This window comes from Ricinus communis, chromosome 7, assembly GCF_019578655.1.
Source record: "Ricinus communis isolate WT05 ecotype wild-type chromosome 7, ASM1957865v1, whole genome shotgun sequence".
Classification (NCBI taxonomy): domain Eukaryota; kingdom Viridiplantae; phylum Streptophyta; class Magnoliopsida; order Malpighiales; family Euphorbiaceae; genus Ricinus; species Ricinus communis.
In genome coordinates, this window is record NC_063262.1 from 25,199,516 (window position 1) to 25,213,343 (window position 13,828).

Consider the following 13,828-nt stretch of genomic DNA (forward strand, 5'->3'; position numbering starts at 1 on the left):
TTTGGCTCTCTGATTGAAGGCTGAGTACTTGAAGGATGGAAACATGGGCATTTTGGGAAGGAGAACATTGATAAAGCTGTAAGAACAGAGTTGTTGGAGATTGAGAAAAGAGTCATGTAAACCCATAAGAACAAGCGATAAGAAGTGGAGGGAGTTCTTATTCAATAGAGAGATTCACGATAAGTTTATTGCGGATTTGGTTGAGGAGATTAAGTTCCACTTATATAGCCATACTTTGATCAACCTCTGTCATTTTGGAACCACGCAAACTAAGATTCACTGCAAGTAGTGTATTTAGACGAAGGCCATTGTTTCGTGGAAAACAACTTCATAATGGAAAATATTTCAGACAAATCGACTTGTTTTCTGCTATTTAGCATGAATATGGAAAATCGTCTGAAAACTATTTTCTAATGCTTTATATCACTTTTTGTCTCTAAAAATGAATAATTACATAAACGGTCTAAAATTGTTAAAGATTTAATAATAAAATATTTAAATTTTTAAAAGTTATAATTTAGTAAATCATAAACTATTGATATTTAAGTGTATAGAACTGATCATATAGAAAGTGGATAGTTATAAAAATTATTTGTAGATTTATTAAAATTTAGCAATCAAGTATTTAAAGTTTTAAAAGTTACAATTTAGATGTGAATTTAGTAAAATCTTTACAATTGAATGTATATAACAGACCAATACTAATTATAGACATATAATCTTAAAATATATATTATTCGCTTAATAGATTAAAAAAATAAAATATTAAAAAGAGTTTTTAAAAAATTTCTATTTTTAATATTAATATATACCGTTCTTATTACTACTGTTATTACACTATTTTTACTATATTTTCATCAAACTTTTTAAAGAAATTTTAATCTAATTTTGAGTGATACTTTATCTTCTTCAATCCATCACTATAAACATCTAAAACAAAATTGATCATTATTAAAGATGATAATATTAATTATAATATTAATTACAAATATATTTCCTTATGATATGTATAGTATTTATCTTATATATTTTTATAATTTTTATTATTTATATGAAAAATTTTACCCTCTTTCATATAAATATTATCTTTCACTATAAAAATAGAATATAGTATTTATCTACAAATTAATAATTTTTAATTTCACATATTAAATTGTGACTTTTAAGAATTTAAACACTTAATTATTAAATTTTAACAAGTTGACACACCATTTTATAATAAACTGATATAAATAACCTGTAATCTAATATTGACCTGCTATAAACACTCAATTATAAATATTTCCTAAATTCATATACTGAATTATGGTTTTTAAAAATTTAAATACTAATTATCAAACCTTAACAAGTTCAAACATTATTTTTATAATTATTCCATTCTTCTATTCTAAAAAAGACAGATTTAAACTTATCAAAACTACTTATTTATAGTTCTACTAGTTTTTAATTTAAACTCAACAGTAACAAAAATTGCATAGAAGAGGAACCACCAACGATTTGATTTTAACTTTGACTAAGTTTTCTTTTAGATAACTGAACCCACAAAATACCCGAAAATATATATATATGAAAAAAATTCCACGTCTTCAGTAATTTCAATCTATGAAAGAGGTAAGTGTTCCAGGTGGGTTTTGGAAGGACAAGCAAATATGAAAGTGAAACATCGCCTACATATTTTTATTGACTACAGTTTAATTCCATGGGGACAGAAGCTTCCTTAATGCAAGAGTTGAACATAAGCACATTGGGGCAATCTAATTGACTCGTAAAAGTGTTAAGTAACAGGATTAAAGATATGGATTTCAAAGGAGTATACAAGGCATGTCAAATTGGAATTTGCACCATAAAATTCCCATCTATACCAAATGAGTTCCTAGGGTTCTTAAAAGAAAATTGAAAAAAAAATTGAAAAGAATCTGCACAGAGGTCTAGGCGCCATCAGATAAACTGGAGTCTAGAAACTCTTTTCCAAGCCAATATTCCCAGATACGTATTCTAATTTCTGAACGACGAAGATTGCAGCTGCATCAAGCCGGAACAAATCTATAGAAGTGCCAAGAAGGAACTTTACAAAATCAAGTATTGCTATAAATTACAGATTATTTATACATCCTCCTTATTGGATCACACTTGAATGGGTCAGAGGTAATGTTGGGGAGGACATTCCCAACAATGGGCAATCTAAGATGTTAGGCTGTAGTGATGTAATTGCAAATCCAGATGATTGTGGAACAACTGATGGATGCTGAATTGAACTGCCAAGTACAAAAGCAGATGTCATTACATCCACTAGCAGTATAAGAAGATGGTCATTTAAATTGTTCATATTTTGACGAATGATGCAGATGATATGAATCAATTAAAAAATTATCTTGCAGGGACCATCAATAGGCTAAGCAGTGCTGCAGAAAAGCGACGCAAGATAAACTGATGCTACGTGTGAATAACAAATAAACTAGAAGACAGTTTTGACAAAAAAGATAGTCCCCTAAAAGCTCTAGCAATCAAGACGGTTTATGATAACACAGAAAATTATAAGTCAAATATCGCATAGAATAGAGGCAGTCTTGATAATATTATTTCTGGCGCCAGTCACTGTTATTACCATCAGCAAGAGAAAGTACCTGAATGACAATGACAATGATGACTGAACTGGAGGGTGGAGTCCATTTTGATCAGGAGATAGTAGTGACCAAAACACTGGAACACAAATCCAATAGTCATGAGCAAAAATGAAATAATGCTTAAGCTAATAATTTTGTATGTAACCAACAATTGTAATAACATATGTTTTGATGACTCCTAGACGTTCAATGCATTGTTCTGACTTGAGTAAAGCCTGTTCAAACTTGAGGACTTGCTAAGAAATGTAACCTTCTAACAGCATTAAGGTACTTGACGTTAAATTGATATAGAGCCTCCCTAGTGCCTACTACTGTCATTTTTTATCTCTTCCTTTGCTGTTTTTTAATTTCCTTGACATGTGTTTACAACATAAATTGCTCCTAGAATCTATTCAAAGCAATGAAACAAAGGGAATGATAAATTCAACTTATTCATTTCAGGCAACACCAACACAAGGTAGAAGAAATGGACAAATCACTACCTGACTGTTCTTGATGATCTTTCAAATCAGAGCAAAATAGAATATTCTGCACAAAGGAATTAACGAAATTTCAATTTGTAGCAGTTTCTTTTGTATCAAAGGCATAATCATGCTACATAAGTTAAAAAAGAAAATTGTTACAGAAGCAATGCTGAATGCAGTCCTGCAAACTCACCTCCTCCATACCTTGAGAAACATTGTGGACAGCATCTGCAGGAAATAAGAATTAAGAAGTATGCGTTAGTTTGTCTTTGGAAAGAAAGTGCGAGAACAGCATAATTGAGAGAGCGAAGGGAGAAGATCCAACTATTTAGATGTACGACTAAATCATGGCCGTAGAACTGTAGATAATACTCATAACTCAAACAAAGCACTGAAGATGTCACATACTATCTCTTTATGAAGAAACAGCAAATATATAATTCCCAAGTGTCTAACTTCCAACTTGAACACGTACACCCACAAATATAAACATAACTTTAGAGGAGAATTGAAAGAAGGCTAAAGTACACCATTATACTTAAAATGACAGCACTCAAAATGTGTCCATGTCCATTTGTAGATATCTATGTCAGCCATGCAAGGAGAACAGAGAGGTGACAGGAAAGAACAGTCCCCTCACTATGCCTATGTTTGCCAGTATGTGAGAGCAGGATGTATAATAGATTTAGATATTTACCCAAATTTGAAATACTGGGTTTCACAGCCAATGTCAAACCAAGGAAACAGTCATCAGGTTCAGCACCAAAATCCCACAGATTTAACTCAAGATTTGGCTTCGCACCTGCTGAATAATACAAGAGGAAAATGGTAAATAAACAGTTGCACAAAGTACAAAAATCCAGTCAACTAAAAAAAAAATTACCTATACTATTTAGCTTTAGCTCCAGCGGATCTCGAATTGGATAAGGAACCCACATACCCACCTATCAAGGGCATGTTAGTAAACCATTCTTGTAGAAAATTCTAGCACAAATCAGAAGAGGCAGTAGATAATTACATGGAAAAATGGATGTTGCAGTGCTTGTTCTGCAGTTGGCCTCTTTAATGGGTCCCATGAACATAACCGCTTTGAAAAGGCAAGAAGAAGCATACAAGAGATTGAAACTTCAGTAAAATCAATTCAGGTAAAGTCATCTGATAGTAATAAGTAACGAAAACTAGCAATATAGCATCAACACGCACCATGATCAAATCAATGGCTTCCAAGCTAGCGTTAGGAATGATGTCACATAGGTTGGCAGGCAATATCTACCAAGTAAAACAAATGAATAACAAATGCAACAAGAAGCCCAAAGTAAAAAGGCACAAAAGATACCCTACAAAACTGAAAACAATTACAGATTAACTTACCTCTGAGTAGCAAATATTCATCAATCGAGAGATATTTGTAGCTCCAGGGAATGTAGTCCAATCAGGTGTACCAAGAACACAGCATATCTTGTATAATTGATCTATTTCACTGCCCATGAGAAATCCATGAGAGAAATTTTGTTAATTCTGACAGAGTGTGAACAAATTTTCTAATGAGATGTTACTTCTATTTACATGTATAATTAATTGGTGATTTGTATACGCAGACACAAGAGAGAGAATTCATGCTGATTTTCTTAACATCAAGATAACTAGTGATGCTTCCAAACTGTCACGATAGTTGATAGCAATACATTGATTTTATTAGATATAAACGTTTCCTTACGTTAATTACACAACAAAATTGCAGAGCATTATAAGTAGCAGAATGAATTAACTTCAAGCTGGTTCAGTGATCTCATTCTTCTTGACTTTGAACAAAGAAAAAGAAACCTCAAGATTCACATATAGCTATCTGGATGTAGCCATAAAAAGAAATTCCATCCATGAAACACTGTGTAACTACCATAGCACAAGTTATTTGTCTGCATGTGGTTGTTATTGATGATAAGTAAAAGTAAAGTCACCTTTCACCAGGGAAAATAGGGGACAAAGTAAATAGCTCAGCTAGTATTGTGCCAACTGCCCACATATCTGCATATAATTTCATTTTAGGTACTTAGAATCAAACGATGAAAGAACAGCTATAACAAGTCAATGTACCAAAAAGCTGGAATGCAGATGAATTCAAATTAAATGTTTGCACCTTTTAAGATAGACAAGCATCATTAACGAGATTAATTTAGATTGCATATATATAGATCCTATTGTATAATTCGACTGGAATACACAGTGTTAGGCCTCAAAGCAGAATAGAGTGATTGTGGAAAACAGGGTCTATAAACCTACACAAAACCTTCCAGACACACATAAGAAACATTTTATTGACTTCAATAAATGCATCACACTGTACTCCTAGTGAGACCAATCAAGTAGTGACGGGTATTCAGGACCATGACTAGTTTTAACATGTTGTAAACCCTTACTGGAATATGCAACAACAAATTTGACCATGATGATATTCTTCAAAAATTTTATGTATGACAACAAATGACCAGAATGAATATTATATAAGTGGATAGTTCAAATGGAACTCTTTAATTTTTACTTTTTGAGGGTGGCAGTTTTTGTTCGATTTCCACCTTATTAATTCATAAGTGAGGTTCAAGCCCAGGTCCTACCAACCATTTTTTTTCTGAGGAAAACAAACCAGGTTTAAGAATAAAGATCGAAAAAATTTGGCAGTGGTGGGGGGAGGGGGGAAAGAGAAAAAGAAAAGCATACCAATTGCAGGAGTATATGTTGAGGACTGCAACAAAACTTCAGGAGCTCGGTACCTGGCAATTTATGAAACCAAGAAACAACATGAGATAAAAGATAATAACAAGGGCATAGAATTGAAAAACTTTCAGCTCATAGCACACAAAGGCAAGCAGACATTCACACAACAGATGAAATAAAATTCTGTTTTTAAAGATAACCTACCACCGTGTGGACACATATTCTGTGTAAGGAGGTGCTGATGAAACTTCTCTAGCCAGTCCAAAGTCGGCAATTTTAAGAACATCATTTGTCACCAACAAATTCTCTAAGAATGAAAAAGGTCTTAGTAATGAATTTGCTACGTGAACACCATAAACTCCTCCATGAAGATGAAAACAGCAATTTCAAACCAAAAAAAATAAAACTGCGGATGATAAAAAAGCTAATTTTCTTTACCAGGTTTAAGATCTCGATGAAGATACCCATTCCTGTGCATGTGAGCAAGTCCTTGGAGCATCTGAGACATAAAACTTCGTATCTCTTCTTCTGTAAAAGGTCTTTCTCGTTCTCTCATGATTTGGTATAGATTGTATTCCTGGTTAAATATGTCCAAAATTAAGGATTACAGTCAATGAACAATTATATACTTTGCTGTCAGTTTTAAAGCATGATATTCCTGTCTGTACATAAGTAATAAGAATAATTTACATTGTGTAACAAATCATATCTAAACATCTCGTAAAACTTTTTGCCAAAGGACAAGGATTCACATAGTTAGCTCGCCCAGTAGGATTTGATTTAGTTTTAACCAAGTTAATATCAGATTGGTGCCCTAGACCGTTTTGGGTGACTTTTTCGTGCTTGTTCCTTGGAAAAAAGAGACAAATGTTCAGCCCCTTTTTCTAAAGAAGAGAATTTATGCTTCAGTGTAAGCTTTAGAATACCCTTGATACGGTAATATTAAGAGACATGTTGTGATTCTCAGGGGAATTAAACTATGTTGTGATTCTCAGGGGAATTAAACTAAGGCAAATGTAAATCATCCATCAAAAGTAGTAATTGAAAACAAGATTCCTCACCATATACTCAAAAATGAAGAATAGTTCATTGTTTTCTCTGACAACCTCCTTCAATTTTATAATATTAGGATGATTCAATTTACGAAGGGCCTGCAAGACAATTAAATTCAGTAATGTACAGAGTGTAAATGACATGAGAGCATTTGAATATACAAAGACTACCATAAAACATACTTTTACTTCTCTCAGGTTCATGCATTCTTCCCAGAAATAGAACTTTCTCTTCATTTTCTTCACAGCAACCTAAGATCAGAGAAAATAAATAGAATTTAAATGAAGAAAAGGGAATTATGAAGGTAAAACACTTCTTATTGCATAAAATCAAAAAAGACATAGCAAACAATTTTTCCGTTTTAATTTCTTTCAGGCTTATCTGTAATATAAATTCAAAACATAACATCAGAGTAATCATATTAAACCATTAAAGAAGGCGTGACATGCTACATACAATATATAGCCTGTTTGATTATCTTTACCAGTAGTAAAGACTTATTGTTCTTGTAGAAATTTGGTGTATATAGAAATCAATTTTTTATTTTATTTCTTTGTTCTTTAGATAATTTGTTAATTACAGTGCTTAAAATTCCAGTTGAAAACAGAAAAAGCAGCATTCTGAGCACATCTCAGAATCATGGATCTCTCACTTGTACTAGATGTGCTAATATGCTGATCAGTTCTCGCATCAAATTACAGTAATTAGTCGATAAAGTTTTGGATAATCCTATAAGATCAAATAAGAAATTCTCAAGTCAGCTGTCAATAGAAAAGATGACTGTCAGTTTCCACCATAAAATCTACCCAGTGCTTATCCTTCTAAGCAAGAACTTCCAAGTGATAAATCTATACTAATTACAATAATAAGAAAAAAAATATAACTATACTCAAAGCTAAGGAAAAAAAAAAAGAACTAAATAGAGTGACTATAATAGAAGCTAAAAAATTGCCAATATGAAGAGTTACTTACAATTTCATATGTTTCTACATTGATGGCTTTAAACACATTACCACAAGTACCATCACCAAGCTCTCCCAGAATTTTATATCTGTGGAGAAATTTTTAAAGTTACTCCAAGAATGCTTAAGTGTTGGAAAAGAACAAAAATCCAATCACACACTCAAGTGAATTGCAAAGCCACTCACCTTTCCATTATTAGATTGTAGAAGATGACAGTCAAAAACTTGTCAATGGACTTCTAAGAACCTCCAACTAAAGGTGTCTACTCTGTCAACAGAGTGTGAGTTGCTAGCTTGCATATACGGTTTAGTGCTAAACTGTAGCTTGTTATATACAACATAGACAGGGACCCAGTTGTCATTGTAAGAATGATTGAATATCAGCCAAAATATTATCAACATGCTTAAGTGCAGCTTCTACAAGCTGCAACAAGCTCTTATCATCTAAATAACCAGTCCACGATCTCTATCAAAACCTCTGTATAAGTAATCTCTTTAAATTTATTTCCAACAATGTCCATCTGTCAAAAACTTGAACTGAGCTGCCAAAAAATTAAAAAGAGAAAAAATCAACCAACTTAACCAAAGCCTCAAGACAAAAAGTGAAAAATAGAATAAGCAGCAGCAAACTAAAATTAGGTAAAAGGATCTATCCCTTTTCCTGTTTATCCAATTGCTAATGCACTTATATCATAAAATTAAGAAAAAAAACCTTGATTATCTAGTTAATTAAGAAAAGAGAAGAAATGTGTTCAATATAATATCAAAGTTCACAAGAAACAGAAGATCAAAAGAAAAAAGAAAAAGAAATATAACAACAATTCCGATAGAATGACCAAAAGCATGTTTATTGATATCTTTATGGGTTTCATTTATCAGAAAACAAGAAAAGAAAAGAAAAAAACAAAAGAAAATCCTAAAAAATAAAAGGAAGTGATTCCAATGCGTTATCAATGCTTACTTAACAAGTCCAAGTCTCAACTTTCCCAATAAAGGGTGTGTCTTTGATCGTGCAAGCAATCAGAACATACAATATAATCTGTCTAAATCCTAAATGCAATTTATTCTTCTAAACTGGAGAAAGAAAAGAAACATGTACTTTGAACATCCGAAATAAATTAATTACAAATACACATACAAACACAGATAGAGACATAAAATCCCTAATTTTCATGTTTGATCGCTGAGAAAATGCAAAACTTTCCAAAAAGAAAAGAAAAATCAATCTTAAGGTATACGCTACCAACAAATAAACAAAGCTAATTCAAGCTTACTGAGCCAATCCAATGAAAACTCTGTTTCTTTATCTTTCGTTTTTAGTAATTCAACAAAAATAAAAACGACTCCTCTTTGTTTTTTTGTCTTTCTTTCGTTTTACTTTACTCGTTTCTCTATCTTTCTCAGCCACAAAGCAGAACTCTTAACTCAAAAAGCCAAACTACATTCTGGCTTGCAAGGAAAGTTACACCTATAGAATGCATAAAATCGAGCTGAAAAGTTCAAATTCAAAGCATTGTACACTAAAATTATAAAAAAAGAAAAAAGAAAAAGAAAAAAGACGCTTACCATTGATGCTTAATAGAAGAAATTAGAAAAAAACAAGAGAGATCTAACAATTAAGCTTAGCCAATGCGCAAGCAGAAACAGAAAGAAAGAGAAAAAAAAAAAAAGAATCTAAGGAGAGAAAGAAAGCAGGAATTGTAGAGAGAGAAAGTGAGAGAATTAAGAATACTACGGGCTAAACCATGAGAAAGGGATCATTCCGCAGAAGAAGCAAAGAAGAAGAAACCAAAGAAAATGTTAAAATAATCTCTTTTTTTCTTTTCAATTTTTAAAAAATTTAAGAAATTTGAATATAGAAAAGAAAAATGCTTGGTTGTGGTGGGGAAAGGGGTGTGGTCCCCATATTGATTTTGTGCTATTCAATTACTAAAATGCCCCTAAATGACTTGTATATTTGCAGAATATTCTTTAATTGACGAATGTTACCCCTGATGTGGATAAGCTTCGAGCGGGATGGTTTTGGGCTTAGTGGTAATTAGCTAGCGAAAGTATTGGCCTCATTGAGAATTCAAATTCTGGAAAATGCCCTTGTGTGAATGGTTTGGTGTGGTTGATACGGTTCGAGACTTCGAGCGCGTGAATCTCCGGTCTGGATCGTAAACCGGTTTATTATTCTTTCTCTTTCTGGGATTTGATTGTTGGTACGAAGAGAGCACGGAAGATTTGTGTTCTTGAGGTTTGAGGGCGACACGTGCCGAGTGTAATAAGAGGATAAGGATGACTTTGATTTTGTTTTTTGTGCAAATAAAAGCATAAAAGATAGGATAAACCTGGTGGCAGAGGGTGTAATTCTGCTAAGTTGATGAGGTTGACTTTAATCTTAAGCAATTGTTTAAAAATTTTATTATAATCTGAAAAATCCAAATTTCTCTATATTTGATTCTTAATTTTGCTTTACCTTTTCCTTTTTCTTTCCCTAAAAAAATATTAGTGATGGTTAAATTAGAATAAGTTAAAAGTAAAAAGGTAATCAAGAGTAAATATTCTTTTCACAATTCGTGTAGAAATGAGTCAAGTCCATTGTTCCCTAATTCAAACTCAAAACGCATTGAATGAGACAAGTCAGCTAACGAAGAAATAATTTAATCAATATTCTTTCTTATAAAAGTTAATTAAAAATTTCTTTCATCACTGTTTATTAATTATGTAGTTCTATTATTTAAAAAAAAAAAACAAATTAGATATCCATTTTTAAATTTTTATAATTTATAAGTACAGACTCAAGTTAGACTCATCCAACCCATATAAAAACTGAGTTTTCCCTCCCTCTTACTTTTCTAGCTAGGGTTTTAGAATGGGTGCTTGTCCATGAGTTTATCCGGAGCAGCCTCCTTAATGGTCAATTTGGCATTTCTTTTATCTTTTGCTATGTTCTTTTTATTTTAGTTAGTTTTATTTCGAGTTTAGTGCCATTTGTTGGGCGTTTAACTGGGTAATTTGTTTATTTTTATTGCAAGGTATCGTCCTCTTTTTAGGCCATATGGAAGTTGGTCTTTGGATGGATGTGGGTGTGGGAAAGAATGAGTTATTGGAGTTGCCAGGGGGGGTAAGAGTGATTGTCGATCCTCTCGATATCCATCTCTGCTTTTGCCTCTTTCCACCATTGATAGAGAGTGAGCAGTGCTTAGACCTTCGATGGTGTATCAGATTTTTTTTTCTATTGGTTGTACCGACGCTGTCTTCGGTGGCTGTATTTTCTTAGTGTGTACCTTGTATTTTTGTTTTTGTGACTTAAGGATGGGTGGCACATAGGAGATTTGATGCTTGAGAAAGATATGGGTTTCGATTACTCGTTTTAAATGGTAATTGTTCTCAAGAGGATGAGGCAGGATCTTCTTAGTAAAGTAAATTTAAGCCTTAAAAAAAAAAATTTAAATATTATTTAGTCACGAGATTTAGTTTAATATATAATACAATTTTTATATTTTTTTTATTATAGCAAAACATTCTTCAGTTTTAATAAAACTATTTACTACTATCTTGTGTATTAGTCTATTAATAATTTAATATTATAATTATTAAGTAACAAACTCGTTTAAAATTAATTTTATTATTAAATTAGAATAAAATTTTATTTTTAACACAAATTAATTTTAGTGTCTAATTAAAATAATAAATTTAATTTTTTTTACTTGTTTATATTTTTTTATTCTTTTAGCATATTTTTATTTATAAAATTTAAATGTATTGAAAATATTTATTTTTTACTTAATATTATTAAATTACTATGTAGTTTAATTTTAATTTTTAAAATAAAATAAATAGTTTAAGTGTTATTTTTATAAGATAAAATTAAACTATATTAAAAATAAAAAATTTACTCATATTATTCTTATTTGGATGGTTGAAAAAAATTTCATTTTTGACGTATATGATTATCATAATTTTCTTTATTGATAGTGAATTTGTCAACTTGGTGTTTAAATTATTTCACTATATTAAGACATGATTGTTTAATTTAATTATTACTTCATATATAGTTTAATTATAATATATAATAAAAATAATAATATAATGATATTGTTTAACTAGAAATGTTTACTTTACATTAATAACTAAAATTAAATTATATAATAATTTAATAATACTATTGTGAATATAAATAGTTTTAAATATATAAATTTGTTTGAATTAAATTATATTTAAAAAATTTTAAGCAAGAAGAAAAGTATAAATTTATTATTTTAGTTAGACATTAGAATTAATTTATACTAAAATTTTCTTCTAATTTAATAATAAAATTAATTTTAAACGAGTTTGATATTCGAAAATAAATTTAAGGATTAAATTTAAATATTAAATTACTAGTTTAATCCTTAAACTAATACAAAAAAAAGGTAATAATTACTACAAAGATAAATAATATTTAACTCAAAAATATAGAATTCTAATATTTTTTTTAAAGCTTGATGTCGATTGCTTATTAGGCTTTAAGCCCGGCCTAGATCTTTGAATCATTGGCCCGTGTTTTTTTTAAACCCATTATATTGTGAGGCTTTGTACCAATATAGTATTATTTTAATATTTTTGTCTTAATAAAATTATGGTAGTATTATTTTTCATTAATTTCTATTTATTTTCTTATTACACAAAAATTCAAATAACTGTTATAAATATAATGGCAATCTTTAATGATTTTTCTAATTTTGTTTTAATTATATTTTTAATATATTTTTTAAACATATAATTTTATATCATCAGAACACATTAATTGTTATAAAAAATATATAACATTAATATCAAATATGAAAATATAAAATAAAATTGATAAATCCATATTATTTAACCGATTTCAAAATAATACAAGTCAAATAATACCATTCATTAGAAAATAAAATTTTTAGATATATTTTTAATATCATTTTCTTGAAGAAATTGTAAAAGAATAAAAAAGATTATATAAATAAAAAATCCAAAGACAATCATAAAAGTAATATTTATTTTTCAAAAAGAGCGTGTCCCATGAGAATTTTTCTATTTTTATTGTTCAAGTAAAAAAAGAAAAGAAGTGCTGCTCATCTCGTAAATGAGCTTGAACTTGACTTCATAAACGAAAATAAAATTTTATTAAATACGATTTGAGATTTTGCTGGGGACTAGTCGTACATTTAAATAGCAATTTTTATTCCGTAGAGTAAAAGGGACGCATTATATAGGCAAAACTGTGCCAAATGAAGCATAAATTGAGATTATAAATTAGATAATCGACTTCTCTCTATAACGCAATTGTTCAATTAGCAATAAAAGATTTATGGGCTAAGTCGCGTCACCATTCATTAGAAATTCAATATAGGGTAAGACTGCAGTTATCTCATGAACAACACCAACCTATCTTATCAGGTTAGAAATCAAACTATGAAGACCCTCAAAAGATGGAACAAAACCAGTATCCAAGACTCGGATACATCTTTCTAGGTAAACTTCATGTCCATTCTCTCTGCAGTCCTACTCAATGATAAAACATAAACACTTTTTTCAAGAAACATAACACAATTTACCTTATCTAGAGTAAGATAATATGCTTCAACCATTCTTCCTTCCTTGCATTATAATTTTAAAACCAAGAAAATTGTAGGAGTCTGCAGCAAAAACACCACATCCCTAATCATGCAATTGCCAAGTTTATGAGTAATGAAGTTGACAGTGGCGGGTGATTATTGAGTATGGTGGTTTTTGGGTTTGTTACACCAATCGAAATGGACTTAACTATTAGTATTTTAGCCTAATTTTGCTGTATTAACAAATGGGAACAAGAATCTCTCGGGCTAAAGCTACACCTCATCTCGTTGTAAGCATATCATTGACACCTAATATAATCCTTTTGAAGAAGTTTGTATAAATTTGTATTGATAAAACAGTGATGAGTATGTTACAAATTCTGAGTTTATTTACAACTGATGAAGAGTTTATATTGATGGTTGTATATGTCCAACGACTATTTTTCTAAGAG

The 13,828-nt window shown here is 30.4% G+C and overlaps 1 protein-coding gene across 6 annotated transcripts; it reads right to left on the minus strand.

The window, feature by feature from the left end:
• Positions 1 to 1,772: 1,772 nt before the first annotated feature.
• LOC8286072 (serine/threonine-protein kinase MHK) lies at positions 1,773 to 9,746 on the minus strand. 6 transcript variants are annotated; one of them, XM_015726546.3, is made up of 18 exons: positions 9,382 to 9,724; positions 8,002 to 8,357; positions 7,826 to 7,904; positions 7,036 to 7,104; positions 6,862 to 6,951; positions 6,239 to 6,377; positions 6,005 to 6,107; positions 5,804 to 5,856; positions 5,047 to 5,113; positions 4,460 to 4,568; positions 4,292 to 4,357; positions 4,107 to 4,175; positions 3,972 to 4,032; positions 3,786 to 3,893; positions 3,282 to 3,316; positions 3,107 to 3,152; positions 2,625 to 2,700; positions 1,773 to 2,255 (listed from the first exon to the last, which is right to left on the minus strand). In XM_015726546.3, exons 2-18 carry the CDS (start codon positions 8,007 to 8,009, stop codon positions 2,117 to 2,119), a joined length of 1,317 nt encoding a protein of 438 aa, XP_015582032.2. In that variant the 5' UTR covers positions 8,010 to 8,357; positions 9,382 to 9,724; the 3' UTR covers positions 1,773 to 2,116. The 6 variants fall into 6 exon arrangements, with proteins under 6 accessions (XP_015582032.2, XP_002531076.2, XP_048233014.1 ...); XM_002531030.4 differs by having other exon boundaries at positions 3,786 to 3,890; positions 9,382 to 9,722; XM_048377057.1 differs by having other exon boundaries at positions 3,786 to 3,890; positions 6,862 to 7,104; positions 8,002 to 8,352; positions 9,551 to 9,746.
• Positions 9,747 to 13,828: the final 4,082 nt, after the last annotated feature.